Below are 19,582 nucleotides of genomic sequence, written 5' to 3'. Positions count from 1 at the left end.
GGAGCTACAGGGGAAATAAGGATATTTAGTTTGCCTACGAGTTTCATAGACCTGCTGCCTAAAAAGGTCTCCTGTGTCATTACCCAGGAGTGAACTAGAAGTCAGGCCAATTTAAACAGGATGTAGCAGCACAGCCACCATAGACTTGCTTTTTCAATCCTGACACTCCCATCTGCTATAACTGCATGTTGACCAGCATATCCCAGAAAACTTTCTGGATGTTCTACAAACCACAAGCCACACACAGTCCTGCCAGTGTTACTTTTAAAGTTTCAACAGACTCAGAAAGAACAGTACTGCTGGTGTCTTCAAGATAGAAAGTACATTTGCATACTGTGCCAATTCTTCCACCTGTTTCCAAGCCCATAGATGTTTCCTAACTTACAGTAATGACAGCAAAAAATATGTAGTAATCTATTGTGAGAAACTGCTGCTAAATTTTTGCTTTTCTCCTAGATTCCTTCTGAATGTCACGTGCTTCCCCAGTCTTTTCCAACTCTGTCCCAAATCCATCTGGATGAACTTAAGACTGCCATCCAATCTGCTCAGTGGGACCACTGTGACCACCCACAATGGCCAGATTTTTCCCCAGATTGTCAGTATTTAGTCAGAAAATAAGCATGGCCTAAGACCCTTTAGGTGTGCTACATATATATTGCCAGGTCCATCATGACTCTTCCAGGAAAAGAAGTGGCCTTAACGACTTTATGGTAAGACCTGAGCTTTCATCAGTCAAGTCTGGGGATTTCCCCCCACCCCCAATTTTGAGATTACGGCCTCTGACCTCAGAAAAAAGGGCAGGTTTGTCTGGATCAGCTTCTCTGGCTTCAGTAGTAGCTAGTTGGTAACTGCCTCTGTACTCACAACTCATGATGCAGAATGCCTGCAATTGCAGGCCGTAAAAATGGCTGCACTTCATCCATGCTGCTTGTCTTGGCCAGACACATCTGCTATCCTGAAGCAGCATATTAATATTTATGCCAGAAAGATCTTACTACCTTGCTGTTCAGGTAAAGTGGCAGGAGGAAAAGAAAAGTCTCTCCAGATAAAGGCTAATGAGAATGGTATTTAGAAAGCAGTTAGGCCTGGAAACAAGCTCTGACCTGTTGAAGGAAAGAACAGAAGGCTCATCTCTCATTTTGGAGTATTATTTAATATTTGACTGAGACAGATTTTGTGTATCACATAAGGCATCACCCAGTAGAGACATGGATGGCCCTAAAGAATGGCTCACAGGCTACATACCAGAGTGCTCAAGGCAAGCCAGCAAGGCCCAGCAGACCCATGGGGTTGGCTCAGCTTGCTGCTCAGGCTGCCTGTCAGCACAAAGGCCAGAGGAATGGCAGAGCCAGCTGCTGCAGCTTATAATCATAGAATCAGCTAGGATGGAAAAGATGTTTAAGTCCAACCGCTACCCCAGCACAGCCAAGGCAACCACTAATCCATGGCACTGAGGGCCTTGTCTACAGTTTGTGAATACTTCGAGGGACGGTGACTCCAGCAATGCCCAGGGCACCCTGTTCCAAGGCCACCACAAACGCTCTGGGGAAGGAATTGTTCCTCAGCTCCATCTAAACCTGCCCTGGTGCAGCTTGAGGCGGTTTCCTCTTGTCCTGCTAATTATTCCTTGGAAGCAGAGACTGACCCCACCTCACTACAACCTCCTGTCAGGCAGTTGTAGGGAGCGATAAGGTCCCTGCTGAGCCTTCTCTTCTCCAGACTGAACCCCCCAGGTCCCTCAGCCGTTCCCCATCACACTTGTGCTCCAGGCCCTGCACCAGCTCCATTGCCCTTCTCTGGCCCCGCTCCAGCACCTCAGTGTCTCTCTTGTAGTGAGGGACCCAGAGCTGAACACAGGATTCGAGGTGCAGCCTCACCAGTGCCCAGCTCAGGGGCACAGTCCCTGCCCTGGCCCTGCTGCCACACTGGTGCTGATACAGGCCAGGATGCTGGTGGCTTCCTGGCTGCTGGGCACAAGCTGCTCATGTTCAGCTCCATCAACCAGCACCCCCAGCTCCTTTCCCATGAGCAGTTTCCAGCCGCTCTTCCCAAAGCCTGGAGCCTTGCAGGGGCTTGTTGTGGCCCAAGTGCAGGACCCACACTTTGCCTTGTGGAACCTCATCCCATTGGCCTCAGCCCATGGATCCAGCCAACACTCCCACCCAGCTTGGTGTCATCTGCAGATTTACTGAGGGTGCCCTCGATCTCCTCATCCAGATCATCAATGAAGATGTTAAACAACACTGGCCCTAACACGGAGGCCTGAGGGACACCACTAGTGACCAGTCAACAACAAGATGTGACACCATTCACCACCATACTTTGAGCTCTGCCATCCGGCCAGTTTTTTACCCAGTGAAGAATACAGCTACCCAGGCCATGAGCAGCCAGTTGCTCCAGGAGGACGCTTTGGAACACAGGGTCAGTGCTTTATTGAAGTACCAACTGACAATGTCCACAGCCTTTTGCTCACCAACCAGAGAGGTCACCTCGTCGTAGAAGATGAGGTTGGTAAAGCAGGACCTGTCATACATAGGACCATGCTGACTAGCCTCCTCCCTCCGCATCCCACCAGTCCCAAGCCTGCAGCTACAGCGCGCTGGCCCCGCCCTTCCGCTAGCGACAACCCATCCACAGGCGCCGCCAGTCTCGCGAGACTTGAGACTTAAACTCTCGGCATGCGTGCTTGCTCGGTGTTTTCCTTTCCGGGCCGCGAGTGCTGCTATGGCGGCGTTGGGCTGTGAGGAAGTGAGGGCGGTGGGCCCGGGCCCCGGCCCGCCTCATCCCGGCGTCCCGCCTGGCGTGCCTCTTCATCCCGGCTTGGCGCGGCGGCGTGGCCGGACGCTGCTGGTGCGGCATCTGCCAGCCGAGCTGAGCGCGGCGGAGAAGGAGGATCTGCTGAAACACTTCGGGGCGGTGTCTGTGCGCGTCCTGTCGGACCACGGGCGGCTGGTAAGTGCCGGGACCTAGGGCGGTGCGATCGGGGGAGCGTCTGACCCGGCCGTCCCGTCTCCCCGCAGGCTGCAAGTTCTTTGTACAACGGCCTCAGCTTTGGCCTGCATTACTGTTAGGATTAAGGCTGTGGAAAAGCACTGCGAAAGGGGCTGCTGGTAGGTGTACGAATGCAGTTTCACGGGTCTGCCTTTGAAATATTCCTGTATTTTTTTCTCCCCGAAATTACGAAAACATATGAGTATCTGGTGATGAATGGTGTTTGGAAAGACCCTTATATTCCTGCAGACCTGCAGGTAAATTATGCCTTGTGTCAGGGCCATGCTTTCTTTTGTAGGGTATTAAAAATACTAATTTCATTGTAATGATTTTCCTGATAGATGATCTTATAACGGTGTTAATGGTTTAGGTTTTTAATAGCGAATCATGTAGCGCCAAGGTGAAGTAATAATGTTTGTTAAATTTAAGATGAGCCGTGTATTCTGTGAAGATTCAGTCTAATTTGGAAAGCTTTGCATTTTTAAACTCAAAAAATAAGGAAAAATTTTATGTAAACCATGTAAACTTTAAGAGCACAGCAATAGCTATAATTTTGGGAGCTACTTTGATGAAAATGTTCTTCTGAGAGGTGCTGAAATAAATCTTTTTTTGAAAAGAGGATTCAACTTCTTTATCAATATGTATTTTCTTGCAGTTTAGGATAGCTTTTGCTCACTGGGGGGGGGGGAACAAACCCAAAACAAAAAAACCCAAACGTCTGTTTTCTTGTATTCCTTAAACTCTTGTGTTCCTGTCTTAATTTTTGAGTACAGGAGTTTTTGCGCATCCTTCACCTTTGACTCACATGGGAGTTAGATGGTTACTCTTTGGAAGCTTTCTAATTCATAAGCTTGAACTTCAAATTACTTGTGGGTATACGTTTTATGTTTCTTACCTCTTTGTTTTGAATTGAATTTTTTGTTTTGTTTTATAGAAACATACTGCTTTTGCTACTTTCCCCAGTGAAAATGCAGCTGTGAAGGTTTGTATTAATTTTGTTACTAAATATTCTAGCAAAGCACTTTTCTTAATTGCCAGTTGTGCTCTAAAATGTTTTGCACATCATCTAGCACTTGGTGTTCTGGAAAATAAAATGCAGGGCAATGTAATATTAGAGTTCTGTTTCAGGAGGTGCTAGAAGGATTTGATGGAATGATTGCATCTGTAGAGTCATAAGAAAGGTGAGTTGGAAGGAGCTCATGGAAGTCATCTTATGTTTGTAGTTCAAAGCAAGTGGTTGGTTACTTGAAATCACAGAGATTTACTACGCTGTGTAATAACTGTTATGAAGGCTGAAGTCTTGCTGCTATGTTCAGATGACCTAAGTCTCTGTAACAGTTCTAGCTGTGCGACTTCCATCTTCCATCCTGCTAGCAGGGAAGACGTTGATAAAAACAGGACTGTGAAGGCAGGAATGGTGCGGAACTGTGTCTGTGTTGGCACAGACTTGGTTTAAAGCAGTTGGGGCTGCATCCTGTGTATGGTTTACCAACCAAAGAAAACACAGTTATACTTTGAAATAACGCTAATGTTTTTCCTCTTCCCTGCCTTTCTTTTCTCTATTACAATTATTTGAAGGCTTTGTCAAGACTGCATCAGCTGAAACTTTTAGGTCACACCTTAGTTGTTGAATTTGCAAAGGAGCAAGATAGTGTACAGGTACTTAGCCAGCCTTCTGTCTCGGAGAAATGTAAAAGGTATGTGCATCATAATTTAGTTCTTATGTTTGTGGCCAAGGAAGAGAAATGCATTGTTCATGATACTTTCCTAGTACTATTAAGTAAAAAGATAAATTGTAACTATTTAGAAGTGTTAACAGGCAGCTAACACTTCTAAGGCAGTTCAGTTCTATAGGTGACTGCATTCCTTCTGTTAGTATTGTTTCATTCTGTATCATCATGAAATAATTCCAGCCCTTATTCCTATAGTTATTAATAAAACTTTATACAGCAGATAGCCCTGTTTGCTTTTATTTACAGAGCAAGACTCCAGTCTGTGTAAGCTGACCTCTCTGTTGCACAGGTTCCCTGTGTTTAAAAATAATTCTTCGTCCTTTTTTTTTTTGTTAGAATTATAATTTTCTTCTGCTCTTAAACAATGCTTGCCTGATGTTTCTTTCTGTTTTGAGTAAAATTGACACCTTCTAGGATAACCATCTATTACTGAAATATTATAGCCAGTCTTCTAAGCTGGAGCTGATTTCTATGTATCTAGCTTGGATCATGAGGAGAACAAACATAAAATTGTCTGAGTGTATTTTCAAATACTTAAAGAATATGTAATATTTAGAAAGAAGAATAAAAACATCAATGAGTTGTAATGCTAGTGTGACCAAGAGCCGTGATAGTTTGGGTTTCTATTGTCTTTCAAGTACTTAATTAAAAAAAATAACTTGAATAGTTTGGCTCTTGTGTTTACCTGTGTAATATATAACTAACTGATAGAAGCTACGTGATAGTGTGTAATTAAAATCAGATATAGAGGTTTTAAGTTGCTTATTCCACTCTCTGATTATGAGCAAACCAATATGTAATACTTTTGATTTTATACAGCCTCTGCACAGAGAATAACATGAAATAATTTTAGCTCTTTTCCCTGATTAGATTTAAGTCAGAAGTGTTTGAATATGGGAGACTAACTTAAATCTGCATAAATATCTTTTAGAAGTCTGGTTGCTTTATTTACCTGTATGTATTAATTGTTAAGAATTAAAATGGCTGTAGTAATGCATTGATAAAATATGTTGAGAATACTAATCTGTTTCTTTTGTTTAATCTCATTTACTCAAAAATGTATTTCCTATGTTATGTACTGCACTTAAATTTTGCCATTTAATTAAGACTAAATTAATTTTTAGTTCAGAAGAACAAGTGAAAGCAGAAGAGAAGAAAGAACTAAGCTGTGTTAAAATAGAGGATGGAATTGCACCTGAACATGGGTTAGTGGTGTTTTTTTTTTGGTCTTAATTATCTTATTCTGTTACAGTGTATTTTGAAATAAGTGTTTTGCACTGTTGAAAAAGAATGCAGCGTGCTGCGCTCATTTTGTTTCATAGTAGGCTGCTATTTTACATGCATAGGTGTCGGAATTGTCACAAAGAAGAAATTTTAGTTCTTCAAGTTTGGAGCCCTCACAGTTGAGTAGTGACTGGTTCTTTGAAAGTTGTGGATTGCGTAATAGCCTTCTAGCTATTGCTAGAAGATGCATTGCTTCTTAGGAAGAGTTTGAGTATCCAGTGTTAACATGAGAATACTGTTGACTTACTTTTACAGAGGTTTTTTTTGTTCTTTTTTCCCCCATGTGCATTTTTGTTTATGTGAAAAATAAATTTCTTTTGGGTCTAATATATCCAGCATTTTGAGCATTGAGTTTATGATGTTTGTATAGCATGCTATGCTATGGTTTTGGGTTTGGATGTATTGACTGTTTCTGTGTGCTTCAGGCTTTCTGCGTGTTGGTGCTTTCATTGTGCCTAAACCCAGTAAATCTGTCATGCATTAGGGGACTGCTCTCTGATGCTAAAGGCATAATGGAAGTGGTCCATAGCTGTTCTAAGGGAAATATTTCAGTGATACTTCAGATGTAATGAATAATTAAACCTCTAATATTTATTAATTATTAATTACTATCAGTCATTACGTGACAGTGGTGCTAAGATGTCTTGGGTTTTGTTTTTGTGGGTTTGTTTGTTTGTTTTTCTTTCCTCAGCCTCAGCTTTCCCATCAATTCTTGCCTCAAATATTTGTATCCACCACCTTCAAGTACAATTCTAGCAAATATAGCAAATGCCTTGGCAAGCGTGCCCAAATTTTACGTCCAGGTAAGTACAAAAGGAAAAAAAAAAGTATAAACATTGAAGCATCTCAGTTTTCCCCTTTAATTACCCAGGGAAATATTTTTTGTCATAGTAAATACTAAGTTAGTTTTCCTGTGATGGTGTTAACCAATAGCAATTTTTTACTATGCTCAGGTAATAAGAATTCATTGACCAAAAGTAACTTATTTTGTTGATGCTGAAGACTTAACTGGATATGATCTTTAATTAGATGTGACCTGAGTACGTGGAATTTCATTCTGGAGGATACTTTACTTTTTTTGATAAGTCTTTTTAGGATGTTGTTATGTTTACTGTTAGTGTTGGATCTCATGTGCAGGTTTTCACATTGTTTAATAACCAGTGTAGTTGTATCTTCATTAAAATTATGCTGTTTTACACTTGCCAGAAGTTACCACTTTAGATACCTGGCAGGGAACTGTTTTCATTCCTTTCTTGGTTAAAAGGAGATCTTCCTTATCTTGCGTTGTTTCAGGTACTTCATCTTATGAATAAAATGAACCTTCCTTCACCTTTTGGACCAATTACTGCTCGTCCTCCAATGGTAACTTTTTTAATACACATTTTGAGTACTGTGAAACAGATTCACAATTTGAAATGTTTGCAACATGGTAGGAGATCTAGGTTAAAACTTAGATTGGAGAAATCTCTAGAGGATAGCAAATACTGCTTCATTTAATTGTGAAAGATTTGCATGTTAGTTCTGTAAAGAAATCTTCTTAACCATTCATAGAACAAAGAAATGTACATGTATGACAGTACTGAAACATTTCAAACTGAGTATTAAAAAAAATATAGCTTCATGTTACAAATGCAGGAAATAAAGAATACCATTAGCACACTGCCTTACAAAGATGTGTTAAGCTCTTGCATTTGTGTGTTTCTTGCACTTCTGATTAGATTTGGATTGCCAATGAGGTTATAAAGCACTTCTGGATTTAACTTGCTCTATCTCCAGGATGTTTTTTTCAAAGAGATAGGGTTGAGGGGAAACTGGCAGAGGCTTCAGTTTTTCTGGTTTTCTAGAGGAGAGCTTTTTCTGAAGGGAACTAGAAATACCAGCTCTGTGGTCTTGGTGCTCTTTTGCTGTGATAGAGTAGTTTTACTGATTGCCAGTGGAATATTCTGCAAGTGAGGACTTGCATTAGTAGTGTTAGGTACAGTATTTGGATATATGCTCTGTCTTTGCCATAACAGGACTGCTAAAAGGGGAGCTATCTGATAACGAAAACTATGAAATCTATCAAATGAATTCACACTGATTTCTCTAGAAATTTTATTCGTTGCCTGATACTGGCCCAGATTAAGCACTATGAATTTAATGGTTGTGCAGAAAAGGATAGTAAGGAGAGAAGTCAGTCCTCAAAATTCCTAGAGCAGATTCTAAAGGGCACAGAGTATTTCCAATGCCAGAAGACATCAGTGCCTTATGGAACTGATGGTACATAAAGTACCTTTAGTAGTGGGATTTTTGAAATGGAGGTGGATTTTGTAAATAATGAATTCCTTACACGTGGTTTTGCAGTCTTGGTGAAAAAACTCATTTCTTTCATTAAGTCCTCACTCCTTATAGAAACAGAAATGTAACTTCGACAGGTGGTAGAAGGTTCAATATAGAAACTGAGATGGCTTGGGAGCTTAGGCCTCCTCCCATGTTTTGACCATATTCTTCTCAGAGAAAGTCCTTAAAGCTGAGTGCAAAATAAAAACTCAGGGCTATAGTTGCGGGTTTTTTTTTAACTCCTCAAATTAAAACAAGAAAACCTCTACTGTTATGCTTCAGAAAGCAGGATTTTTGTTTGTTGTTTTTTTCTTCTTGTGGAAATTTTTCATTATTAACTAATTATTAAGTTTAACAAAATAGAATTGAGATGGCTATAAACATACATGAAAAAAGACTTCTTGTCATGTTCTCATTTATTGCTTTGACTGTTTTTATTATGTAAAGGAAAACCAGCTTTTTTTTCTTAAAATGTTTAGTTACTTTAAAAAAAAAACTAAAAAAAATCAAAAACACACTAAAATTTTTTCCCCATAATTAGTATGAAGAGTATTTACCAGCACCTGTGCCACCTCCACCAATTCCACCTTTTCCTCCTGAGGAGCCTCCTTTGCCTGAAGAGGAAGAGCAGCAATCTAGTGGAGATGAATCAGAATATGAAAGTGATAATGAGGAGGAAAAGGAGAGGTATGCATGTTATGGTCATTTGCCAGTTGTTGGGCTCTTTTAAAGTGGTGATTATACTTTTCTAGCTTCTAGTTCAGCAAATGGTGGAATCTGGTAATGTTTGCAGTACAGATAATCCTTCCAGATGCTTAAGGAATCTCCAGAGTGACTTAAATTGACAGTGCTGTTTTGAATCACAGCAAGAGAAGAAACATGGCCAAATGGTATGCAAATTACCATATGTTCACATTTCCAAAACCAAAAAAAACCCCAACAAATTAGAAACTCTGAATGAAGAGAGAGTGCAGATACAAGGAAGCAACCATTAGTTTCTTTTCTGGGTTCTTCGCTTTTCCAGAGCTTTACTGAGTAAACTACTCACTACTACTGCATTATGTGTGCACTCTGAATTTTAAAATGTTCTTTGCACATCAGTGTGTGTTGCTAGAAGTAATAATAATGGGAGGTTGTGTGTGCTGAGGATTCTCTTAGTGTTTTGGGACTGAATTGCATCATCATAGCCTTTTTTTTTTTTAGTATCTTTAAAGAAAATTGCTTCTTCATTATATATTATTTGTTTTTAAACTAAAAAGTAAATCAAAGTCCCTGTGCTATATTCAGACAAATACATGAATTTAGAAAAAAGCACTACTGTTGAGTGAAAATGGTGCTATTAGAAAAGGTTCAGGCTGGGGCTTCTTTGCATTTCTGCAGCTTCAGTGTCCTAATTAGATGCATTCTTGGGGAAGGAAGTGACATCACTGAACTCATTATAATGAATTAAGTACTCTGTGTATATCAGTTTATGTGTTAGTTTATTAATGTAGATTTGGTTTTAAAGTAGCTAGACTTATAACTGTTCTGAAAATCTGTATTTCAGGGGCTTTCAGAAAGGGGGAAGGGTTTTCAAAATGAGTATTTTCAAATAAAATGTAAACCACTTGGGTTCTTTTTAAAATTTTGTTTAAAACAGAATGACCAAGTTGATGGAATTAGCAACCCTTCAGCCTAAAAGACCAATAAACACGAAGAGGCGTGGTGTTCAAAAAAGACGAAGAATTAAAGACTTACTGAATGTTCCCATGTGTACTCCTCAGAGGTTTGTATTTTTTGCGGGTTTTGCACTTTTTCAGAAGATTATTATTTTACTAAATGACAGTCTCTGTATCATGTTTGCTTTAGTGTTGCTGTTTTAAAACAAGCCTTCTTCAATGATATGTAAGTTTGATAGTGAAGTTGATCTTCCCTTATCCTCATGCTTGGTTTTATTGCTGTAAAGGTCCACATTTTCTGTAATTTAAGCTCTGAGTCTCCTCATCAGCCTTAATCTGTAAAGTGGTGTTTGTTTCTCTTGCTATATCAAAATAACAAAAGTCCCTTTTTCATAAAAAAGAAACCCAATTTCATATCACAGCTGTGACACAAGCAGTCTGAATTTATTGTTTAGGATATGTCTCAAAGTGAAAATTAGAAAGTATGAAAAGAGTAATACTAAAAGAATAAAATTGATTGGCTCTAGAATAAGTTAGGGTTCTGAAACTGCAGCACTGTGGCACAGTAGACACCAGTGTATTATTTCTGTGTAGTGATGACCAAGTTTTTCATAAATGCCTGTGTATACTGTAATGCAGTATGCAGTTCTTGGTTTTGCTTTCACAGCTAGCCATACCTTCTGTATTCATGGTGTGTTAATCAACTTGAATGATACTGGGTAAAATTTATGAAATGGGGAATTGATGTATTTGTAACAGCAGCATAAAATCTCTCTGGAAGAAATCTTGTATTTGACTACGCAGTCATCAGTTATTTTTTTATTTAAACAGTAATTTGCACCCTGCACTGTCACCTTCAGATGTCTTTGATCAGCCACAGCGTGTAGGTCATAAAAAAATTGAGTTCCATATTAATACTGACATCCCAGCTGTTCTTCAGATAAATTCAGAAAAGGAAAAAAATAATGGTAAGAGAGTTTGCACTTCAAATGTATTTAATATTAAATTCATGTGGTTTCAGTGTGTGGAAGGCTGCTGAAATTTATGCCAGGGATTCCTTTCTTCTATACTGGATTTTTCATAACGGTATATATCACAGTTTGTTTCAGAACACCAGCTTGTGTCTTGTCGCATTTGCTGGTTTTTTCCATGTTGAAGCACAGAATTTTGTGCTTTGGTACAGTAAAGGATCTAGAGGATTTTGAAGATTTCTTCCTCTCCTGTGATCTGTGGGTTGATGGTAAATTGCACTCTTTTATGGTGTTTTTTAGCAAATATTCTGTAAATGCATTCTCATTATTACATAGTGTAATTTCATGTGTCAAGCTGATTTCAGATTTTCCTTTTCCAGCTCTTAGAAAGCAGCATTCAAATGATTGCCAGCTCCTTTATGATGCACAAATTACATGCTATGACGATGGTGGGCAATAATAGCAATGAGGTGTGGTGGTTTCTTACAGGGTTGTGGTCAGTCTGTGTTTCTCTTACTTTACAGTAATATGCAGAGTAAATAAATGGTTTCTTTAGTTAAGCCATTGAAATGTATACAGTCTTGGAACAACAAGTGTAGTTTCACCTTAACTGGTGTGTGCTATGGCTTTATATATAGTACACTTGATTTTATATAGCATAGAGCAGGTGTGTTTGTCAAACCAGGGATTAAGACACATTTCTCTGGGATGTGTTCAGATTGCTTTACAAAGTCTACTACATGAAAATATTATTGAAAGGCGTATGTTTTTTTTCTTGCTGTTGATCCTCTTGTGTATAAACATACAAATCACTTCTATGTTACATGCTGAAATTTCAGACCTTTATTCAGCCACAGAAGAAATCAGTAATACAGGCTTTGGAAGGATTTTCCCAGCCCCTACTTCAAATGATAAAATGGAAACTGAAGAGGAGGAGGATGAAATACCATCAGAATTTATTTCTAGAAGGGATCTAGAAAAAAACAGACTGTCTAGCGAAGGTACAACTGTGAGAATAAATTACCTCATAATAGCTCTTTCATTTGTTGCAAAAAATAGTTTAAATAAGTATCCTGTATTAAGTATCGTAAGTATCATAATAAATTTATATATTAAATGTATTTACTTTATACTTAGCAAAAAGTATGAAGTAAGTAAATGAGCTAAAACATTCTCTTTTTCAGAAATGGAAAAATTTTCTGTTTTCAAAAACTATGAGCCAGGTGATCCAAATTGCAGGATATATGTGAAGAATTTAGCTAAACAAGTTCAAGAAAAGGTAGGTAAACCAGTAAATTTAAGTGTTGATCAGAAAGGCTTTTTGTCAGCTTTCCTCTTATACCTACCCTTTTATTCCAGGATCTCAAGTTCATTTTTGGAAGATATGTTGACTTCCAGTCAGAAATGGAACGAAATATGTAAGTGAATTTGGTATTTGGTTAAAATTAAGCCTTTTATGTTAACTTCTGTCATACTAGTAAAAATTGGGTTTTAAAATCTAATAATAACTACTTTTTTTCTTTATGCTTCTGCATAAACAGTATTTTTCTGCTTGAACAGTGCCTGAAGACGCTTTGTTCCTGCCCATGGCGGGGGGGGTGTGGTTGGAACTTTCCAACCCTAACAATTCTATGATTCTAAGGCAGTATTATTTTTCCTGTATGTTTTCATTATCATATCTACTGTTTATGGGCTTAGAGACACAGAATAAACAGTGGAAATGATTGTGTGTGTGATCACTTTGCATATGTCGTTTACTGCAGTTGCACATCAGTTTGCCATTCTGCAGACTAATGTCACTTTTTAGTAAATTAATCCCCCAGGCAAAATGGTCCTCCCTAGTAATATAATCCCTGCTTGTAGGCTCTGCTTCCATTTCTGCTATTTTTCCATCTTGAAGCATGAAGGTTATATTTGTACTGTGAAATGTGAAAGTGTGGTTAAACATGAGTGAGTCCCAATTCTCAATTTTGCTTCTAGGTTTGATATACGTTTGATGAAAGAAGGCCGTATGAAGGGACAGGCTTTCATTGGACTTCCTAATGAAAAAGCAGCTGCTAAAGCTTTAAACGAAGCAAATGGATATGTCTTATTTGAAAAACCCATGGTGGTTGTATCTTTTTCTTCAAATATTTACATTATATCATTTGTAATCTGTCTGTCAACCTCTACTTTTGCTGTCATAGTGTTCAACTTATTAGAAGTCTGTGGAAAGAGGAAATACCTTAAGAAAACCAGGCAGCATAGCATATGATCGTTAATTTTTGTATAACTAAAAAATATATTGGGGCATACCTTCTGAAATAGGAAATTAACTGTAGTTTATCGAAGATAATTAAAATCGTATTCCTTGGTCTTACCTCTTTGATCCTGCAAAAACAATACAAAAGATAATTTAACTTGCATGATGAATTTGTTTTAATTAAGTAAGCCTTTTGACTTGCTTATAGAATTTATTTAGACTGCTTCTGCAGCTGGAACTGTCAGTTGCTTTTTGGGCCTGTGAAGCACATTGGGATTTCAACACTTTTGTTGTATTGCCCTGTTTTTTTTGTCTGCAAGTCCTTTCTTATTCACTTAAACGTTTCATAGTTTATTTCCTTTATGTGTGCTAGTGTTCACCCCAGCCTCTGTTCCTTTTACCTTTTTCCCTCCCAAATACCTACTGAAACATCAAAGTTATGAAAATAACATGTTAGGATGGAGGATTGTAAATATCAAGTAATTATCTTGCTATAGTTATTCTGTTTGCACCTAATCCATTCCTGATTAGTCCTTCTTGTTTACTTAGTATTGTAATCGCTTGGACAGGAGCTCTTAAAATGTTTTTATACTGCAAATCAGTGAGGTCCTAATCTTTAACTAATAGCCACTCTTGTTGTAATATTCTGTACTAGAATTGATTCACAGATAAAGGCCACTTCTGTTATCTGTTGCTGAAATAATACTTCTTTTTTTCTTCTTGATTCACTTCTGTTTACCAGTGACACTTTTAGTCCTTAACAGAATTGCAGCAATTTGCTCGTTCAGCTAGACCAAAACAGGATGCCAATGAAGGGAAAAGAAAAAAGTAAAACCATCCACAAGGTATGGTTTCCTTCCTGAAAATAAAAATAAAGAAATAGGCTGGGTTTTATTTGGGTGTTGTGTTTTTTGGTTTTTGGGGGGGGGGGGGGGGGGGGGGTGTGTTTATTTTTATATAATGGCTCTTTAGGAATAGTGTTGTGGAGGGGAAGTGTTCCATACAATTTCATTCTCTTAAATGTGCATTAATAGTAGAAAAGCAGAATGCAAGGTATATAGTTGGTGTGAGTTTAACACGTTGCTCCTTAGTCCGTTTAGAAATTCGGAAACTGCTGTTTCCCTAATTCTCATATCCAAGAGTAGTTGTCAGTTTCTCTAGCTGTTAGTCTAAGGGGAGCTAAGGATAATAATTCTGTGAAATTGGACCATTAATCTTTTAGTAATCTTCCGGAGTTTTGGCTTTGAAGAGAGTTGCCTCTCTTCTCCTTCACTTCTGTCCCCAGCACTATAAAGTGATCCTGAAGAACTTTTCCAGCAATAAACTTACTTCTGGTAGCTGTGTAAAGAACCTTTGGCTTTGATAATTTTGGGAAATGAGATCTTAGTGCTCTTGCCACATCCTGATTTAGGAAAGGGTATTTTGTCAGAAAGTGCTGCTTAATGTTGCCATTAATCAAGTCTTCCTTTGTTGTGGAATGCGTAGGTCCTGATTTTTCGCATTGTTGTCTAAACTTAATGGGAAACTAACTTTCAGCAGAAATTAATTAATATGTAACTTTATTTCCTGTCATATAACTTTACTTCACTATTGCTTACTTTTAGCTTATTGCTTTATGTAACTCAAGTAAAATCAGTTCTAATTTCACTTTCAGGGGTTTCATGCCCTGAAAATATTTGATTAGTGAACAGTCTCAAATTAGCACGTGAAGTAACTGGTGCAAAAATTAGAAGCATTCATTTCTCAATCTGCACCCTCTAATAGATCGCTTACCTCAAATTTAAAGGGGATTTAACTTCCTTACAGATTACTGTTAGGCATCACTAAGGTTCTTCTACCTAAGACTAAACAAACTCAAAGTTTAGGCTGAATGCTTCTGAAACATTCCACTTAATCCAGGATAGGTTTTAATCTGGATGTTTTCATTGTTGTAGCTTGGGGGGGGGGGGGGAGGGGGAAGCCTTGAAGTTTGAAATAAAGGATGTTAACAGCTGGTTTTGATTTTTAAAAATTGGCTGGGGACCCCACAGTATGGTTATTGTGAGAGTAGTATTTCCAACAGTTACTTCTGTTAGAGGTTTCTTGTTCTGTCAGTTGTCTAAGGATTTTTTTTATCAGATTGTAGTTGAGCTTGTCGTGCTCATTTCTGAGATGCTGTTTGGTCTCAGGAGTTCCTATTTTGAATTATTGATCTGTGGTTTACAAAATCTGTATTTTGTCGGATTAAAGATCATGTTTTTTACAGGCATTATTCTGTACTGGTCATTGAAAAGAGATGAATGAGCCTTGGCTAAAGTATTCTGTTAGAAACAAGGGTTTAGGGGAATGTTTCAGTCTTGTTTTTCTCCTTCCTTGTTAGAAAAAAGCCACTTGTATTTCTGTCACTTTATCTAGTGTCTAATCAAAAAAAAATCACAAAATTACTAATGGTTCTTTAAATACAAGAAGCAGCTTGAAGTGTTTTAGCTATTGGAAAGCCTTTTATATGAATTCTGAACATTTTTATTCTTTTAGGAATTCAGAATCTTTCCAACTAGTTTTGTACTTTAAATCCAATTCTGACTTTGCTGAACATGCTAAGTAATACTTTAAGGATACATAAGGAAAATAACAAAGTAATTGGTTATTAATCATGTTGATCATCAACTTATAAGCTTTTTTTAGAGTGAGTAAACACATACGTATGCAAGACTTGTTTGTGCACCTGGGACTCTTACATGAGTTACCCTGATGTCAGTGTTTGATGTGTCAAGGGCAGAACTTCATTACTTTGACTTTGCATATAAAGAGCACAGAATGCATCATAGACTAATACAGATTTCTAGGAATCCATGGGTTTTAATTAAAAATGTTAATTTCCCTTCAAAACTACTGATGAAACTGAATCCTATTTCTGCATGACTCTCTTCTCCTGTTCCTGCTGGAATATTCTGATGGATGTTGATTTTTGATGCAAAATTCCATGGCAGAAAGCTGAGTCTGCAAGGAAAAACAGTGTCAGAATCTCATTTGAAACATGAATATGCATATAAACAAGTTTATGCAAACTTTTAAGGGGCTTCACATTTGATCTGTATCATGGGGAGTGGGCAGTGTGCGTGTTTTTAATTTTTGGTTACTTCTAAACAGGGAGAAGCTGTGTTAACTTTACGAATGTAAATGTAATTTTCTTTCATATTTTCTCTACAAAGGTTTTATACTTTGTAGATAAAGTACTACTTATGGTTTATGAAAATACTGTGTAACTCATTGGCTGAAAATGTCTTTTTCTTGACAGACTAGCAGAAATTTCAGTTAGTACTTGGGGTGGCTATATTTTCTGTAGCTAAAATACAGTTTCTGGGGAGAAGGGTTTTGTAGAAGAAACTGGTGTTGAGAGGTTTCCAGCTTCTTCACAGGGAAGAAGTGACTTGAAAGCCTTCCTTGAATGGAAACGTGGTTGGGTTTTGGACCTGATGGAAAAAGTGAGTCTGTAAAATGGCAAAGATCATTGAAGGAGAATTAATGAGGCAGAAAAATCTGATGTTGTCCTAGTAGTTACAGTTATCAAAAAATGTATTTACTTTTGAATATGGAGTTTAGTGTTGATGGACTCCTCAGCCATCATTAAATCTTATAAGGGGGCAGAATTGTATTTTATCAGACACACGTACTTGCTTTTGATAGGTAGCATAAAGTTATGTGTATGCATTACTGAGAATCAAGTAAAATTAAACCACATTCTGCTGTTCTTCTTTAGAAACATTCCTGCGTAAAATACTGCAGTAATACTGTCATGCAGAGTGTATCCTTTCTTGTTGTATCCTTTTTTTGTACAATGTTTCCTGTAGCACTCAACTACATCTAAGTTTTGGTATAGGGCAGGTGTGGGGAGTTTATATGTTCTAGTGCCTGAACTAACCTGGTAACTTTAAAAGCAAAGGGCACCTTCTCAGAGGAAAAAGAAAAATCCCTGAGTTGACTGTCCAGAGTGAACAGATACAATAGGGGTTCTTAGTCTTAAAAGGTGGCCTCCACCTTCCTCCTCAAAGGTCTTATAACTTGCTAATTTGGTCCAATTCATTAGCTTGTATGAGCTGATGTTCTGCTAATGCTCCACTAATGTATGTGGAGCTGTGCTGAACTCACACTGGATGTTGTCTTGTTTTTCTTCAAATATAATAATAATAATAATATATTGGTTAAAAATGTTGCAGAGCAGTTCTTAGTGATATGAGACGGTTGAACAATATTTTAGGTTGTTGTCCTGGTATATGAGAAACAATCTGTAATTGACTTAGTTTGTATGTTCCTTACTGTTTCATTCTTGAGTAAAGAAGAAAATCTAACAATATCTCACAATGAAATATTTGGAATGGAGCTATTAATCGCTGCTACCTTTGACCTTTTTGTTATGTCGGGGTTTTTTATTTTTTTAATTGTTCTCTGCACTGCAGGTAATAGTGTTGCCAGTGACTTCTATTTTCTTATGGGTTTCATATTATAGTGGCATTTAATTTACTGTAATATAAAATTAATACAGCCTGTATCAAGTCAGATTTTTTTCAGACACTCAACGATTTTTTAAATGCCAGGTATCCTTCAATTTAGTTGTTAAAAGAAAGCATAGCACTACTATTTTCCTGCTTGATCTTACTTTTAACATGCCTTTGTGATGTTCCAGGTCCCTTTTGTGTTCCATCTCTTTCAAGTATTACCAAGCTGGGGGAAGAACAGTGTAATCTTCAGGACTTTCGAACTGTGCGTAGTGGCATTTCCAAAGTATTTAAGGCAGAGTATAAATTTTCTCATATTAAAGATTCCAGTTATCTTTAAGCTGTCACAAGATTTACAGGACAAATGAATGTTAGTTTGCTTGTGAAATTTCTAATAAATTATTTCCTTTCTCTTGATTTTGCCTTTTTCTCTTCAGTTTGACTTTTGTTGTGGGATTAGGGACTGGGAAGGAGGAGGAAGATGATTTTTACCTTTTTTTATAACAGGTGAACGGTACAGTTGTAGCTGTGCAACATGTTCTAGATGATTCTGAGTATACATTCATATGCACCTCCTTGAGTATGATGTTTAGCTGTTAGTGTTTCGGGCTAAAAAAATAAGAAAATCTAAGGATAATATCATTTACTGTGATGAGTTTTTTTGGTTTATTTCTTGTTTTGGAGACTAAGCAATAGGAGCAGTGCACTGGCATGAATTTGTGCTTTGAAACTGGGTATTGTTTTTTCATCAGTAATTAATTGTTCATCCACATATTGAAAAATATAGCTAGTGAAGCTAAAGCCATTAAACCAGAAGTAGCTGTTAAAACCATGCTGGATCAACAGGAGTTGATAGGATTTCCTCATCATGTCTCTGTGATACATTGCTTGTCTGCACTGACTCAGGCAAGTTTGATAAAATACAAGTTTGTGACAGGATAAAGTTCAAATTGCCAGTGATAGGGACTCTGCAAAAACAAGACTGAAGTGATACACTACCCGGATCTAATCACTAATAACAGCTGGTGTAAGTTACTGGGCATGTATAAGATCAGTTTAAGATCAATAGGTGGCCCTTTGGGGAGAAGACACTCAGCCTGTGACTGATCGCAGAAGGTGGAGTCTTCTGATTCGGAGAAATCTCCAGGAACTCGCCAACAAAGTTGAAGTTGACAAGCAGGTATTCTTTCTTGCAGTGCCTGGAGACACGGGGGATAGCTCTTTCTAGCGTGTCTCATCTGAGCATCAACCAGGCTGTGATTATATTGTCCTTAAACATACATATTCATTAGATTGCATACATATTCATGGAGTTACTTATACATTACATCATACTTCTAGAGCATTCCTCCCGCGTGCACACTAAAATGTGGTAGTGGGCTTTGGGACGCCCAGTGGTTATTTCTTCATCATCCTTATTACTTCATTTCAGGATCGTTGTCATGTCAGTAACCACCAGGCCAGTTTTGGCCAGTTCTTGTGCAATGCTTATCTTAGCCATTTCTTTATTATGTTAGTTGCTAACAAAGCCTAAAGTCCTTGAAGTTACTTATTTACAACCCCATTCTTCAGTCAACCCCATTCTTCAATCCCCCCTTTTCTTGTCCTATTGCAAATTCTTTTGCAATTGAGTTATTTCATTCTTATTTAAAGTTTCCTGAAGTATTTCCCTGTTTCTACTTGATGCTTAATTTTGTTTCTCTTCCATTCTTCATAGTTCATCATGGATTGTTTGCAACACCAGAGAAAACATTGTAACATGCCACAAGTGATTAAGATTATAATAATTAACATCAGTATTCCTACAAACAATTGCCTTAATCAGGAAAGATTAGGTAACCAGGAAGCTGATTTTCTTTTTTTTCTACATCTCCTCAAAACCCCAAGAAGTGTCATCTTTGGCCATCTC

General features: G+C 37.9%; 2 protein-coding genes across 11 annotated transcripts in view; one reads left to right on the top strand and one right to left on the bottom strand.

Annotated features, from left to right (window-relative positions):
* COL11A1 (collagen type XI alpha 1 chain) overlaps positions 1-19,582 on the bottom strand; it is a 456,680-nt gene that overhangs the window by 278,875 nt on the left and 158,223 nt on the right. The window lies entirely within an intron of this gene.
* Positions 2,710-18,090, top strand: RNPC3 (RNA binding region (RNP1, RRM) containing 3). 4 transcript variants are annotated; one of them, XM_057401842.1, is made up of 15 exons: positions 2,710-2,952; positions 3,926-3,973; positions 4,570-4,688; positions 5,849-5,929; positions 6,700-6,811; positions 7,302-7,370; positions 8,869-9,014; positions 9,967-10,092; positions 10,817-10,953; positions 11,796-11,957; positions 12,141-12,235; positions 12,316-12,374; positions 12,937-13,069; positions 13,971-14,043; positions 17,862-18,090. In XM_057401842.1, the coding sequence occupies exons 1-14, from the start codon at positions 2,725-2,727 to the stop codon at positions 14,028-14,030; spliced, it is 1,575 nt and encodes a 524-aa protein (XP_057257825.1). In that variant the 5' UTR covers positions 2,710-2,724; the 3' UTR covers positions 14,031-14,043; positions 17,862-18,090. The 4 variants fall into 4 exon arrangements, with proteins under 4 accessions (XP_057257825.1, XP_057257833.1, XP_057257852.1 ...); XM_057401850.1 differs by lacking the exon at positions 17,862-18,090 and adding an exon at positions 16,938-17,455; XM_057401859.1 differs by lacking the exon at positions 2,710-2,952 and adding an exon at positions 3,108-3,248.

This window comes from Pezoporus wallicus, unplaced genomic scaffold (assembly GCF_028554395.1).
Source record: "Pezoporus wallicus isolate ANWC-B61680 ecotype Strahan unplaced genomic scaffold, APGP_CSIRO_Pwel_v1 contig_3489, whole genome shotgun sequence".
NCBI lineage: Eukaryota > Metazoa > Chordata > Aves > Psittaciformes > Psittacidae > Pezoporus > Pezoporus wallicus.
This window is presented reverse-complemented; position numbering and strand designations above follow the sequence as displayed.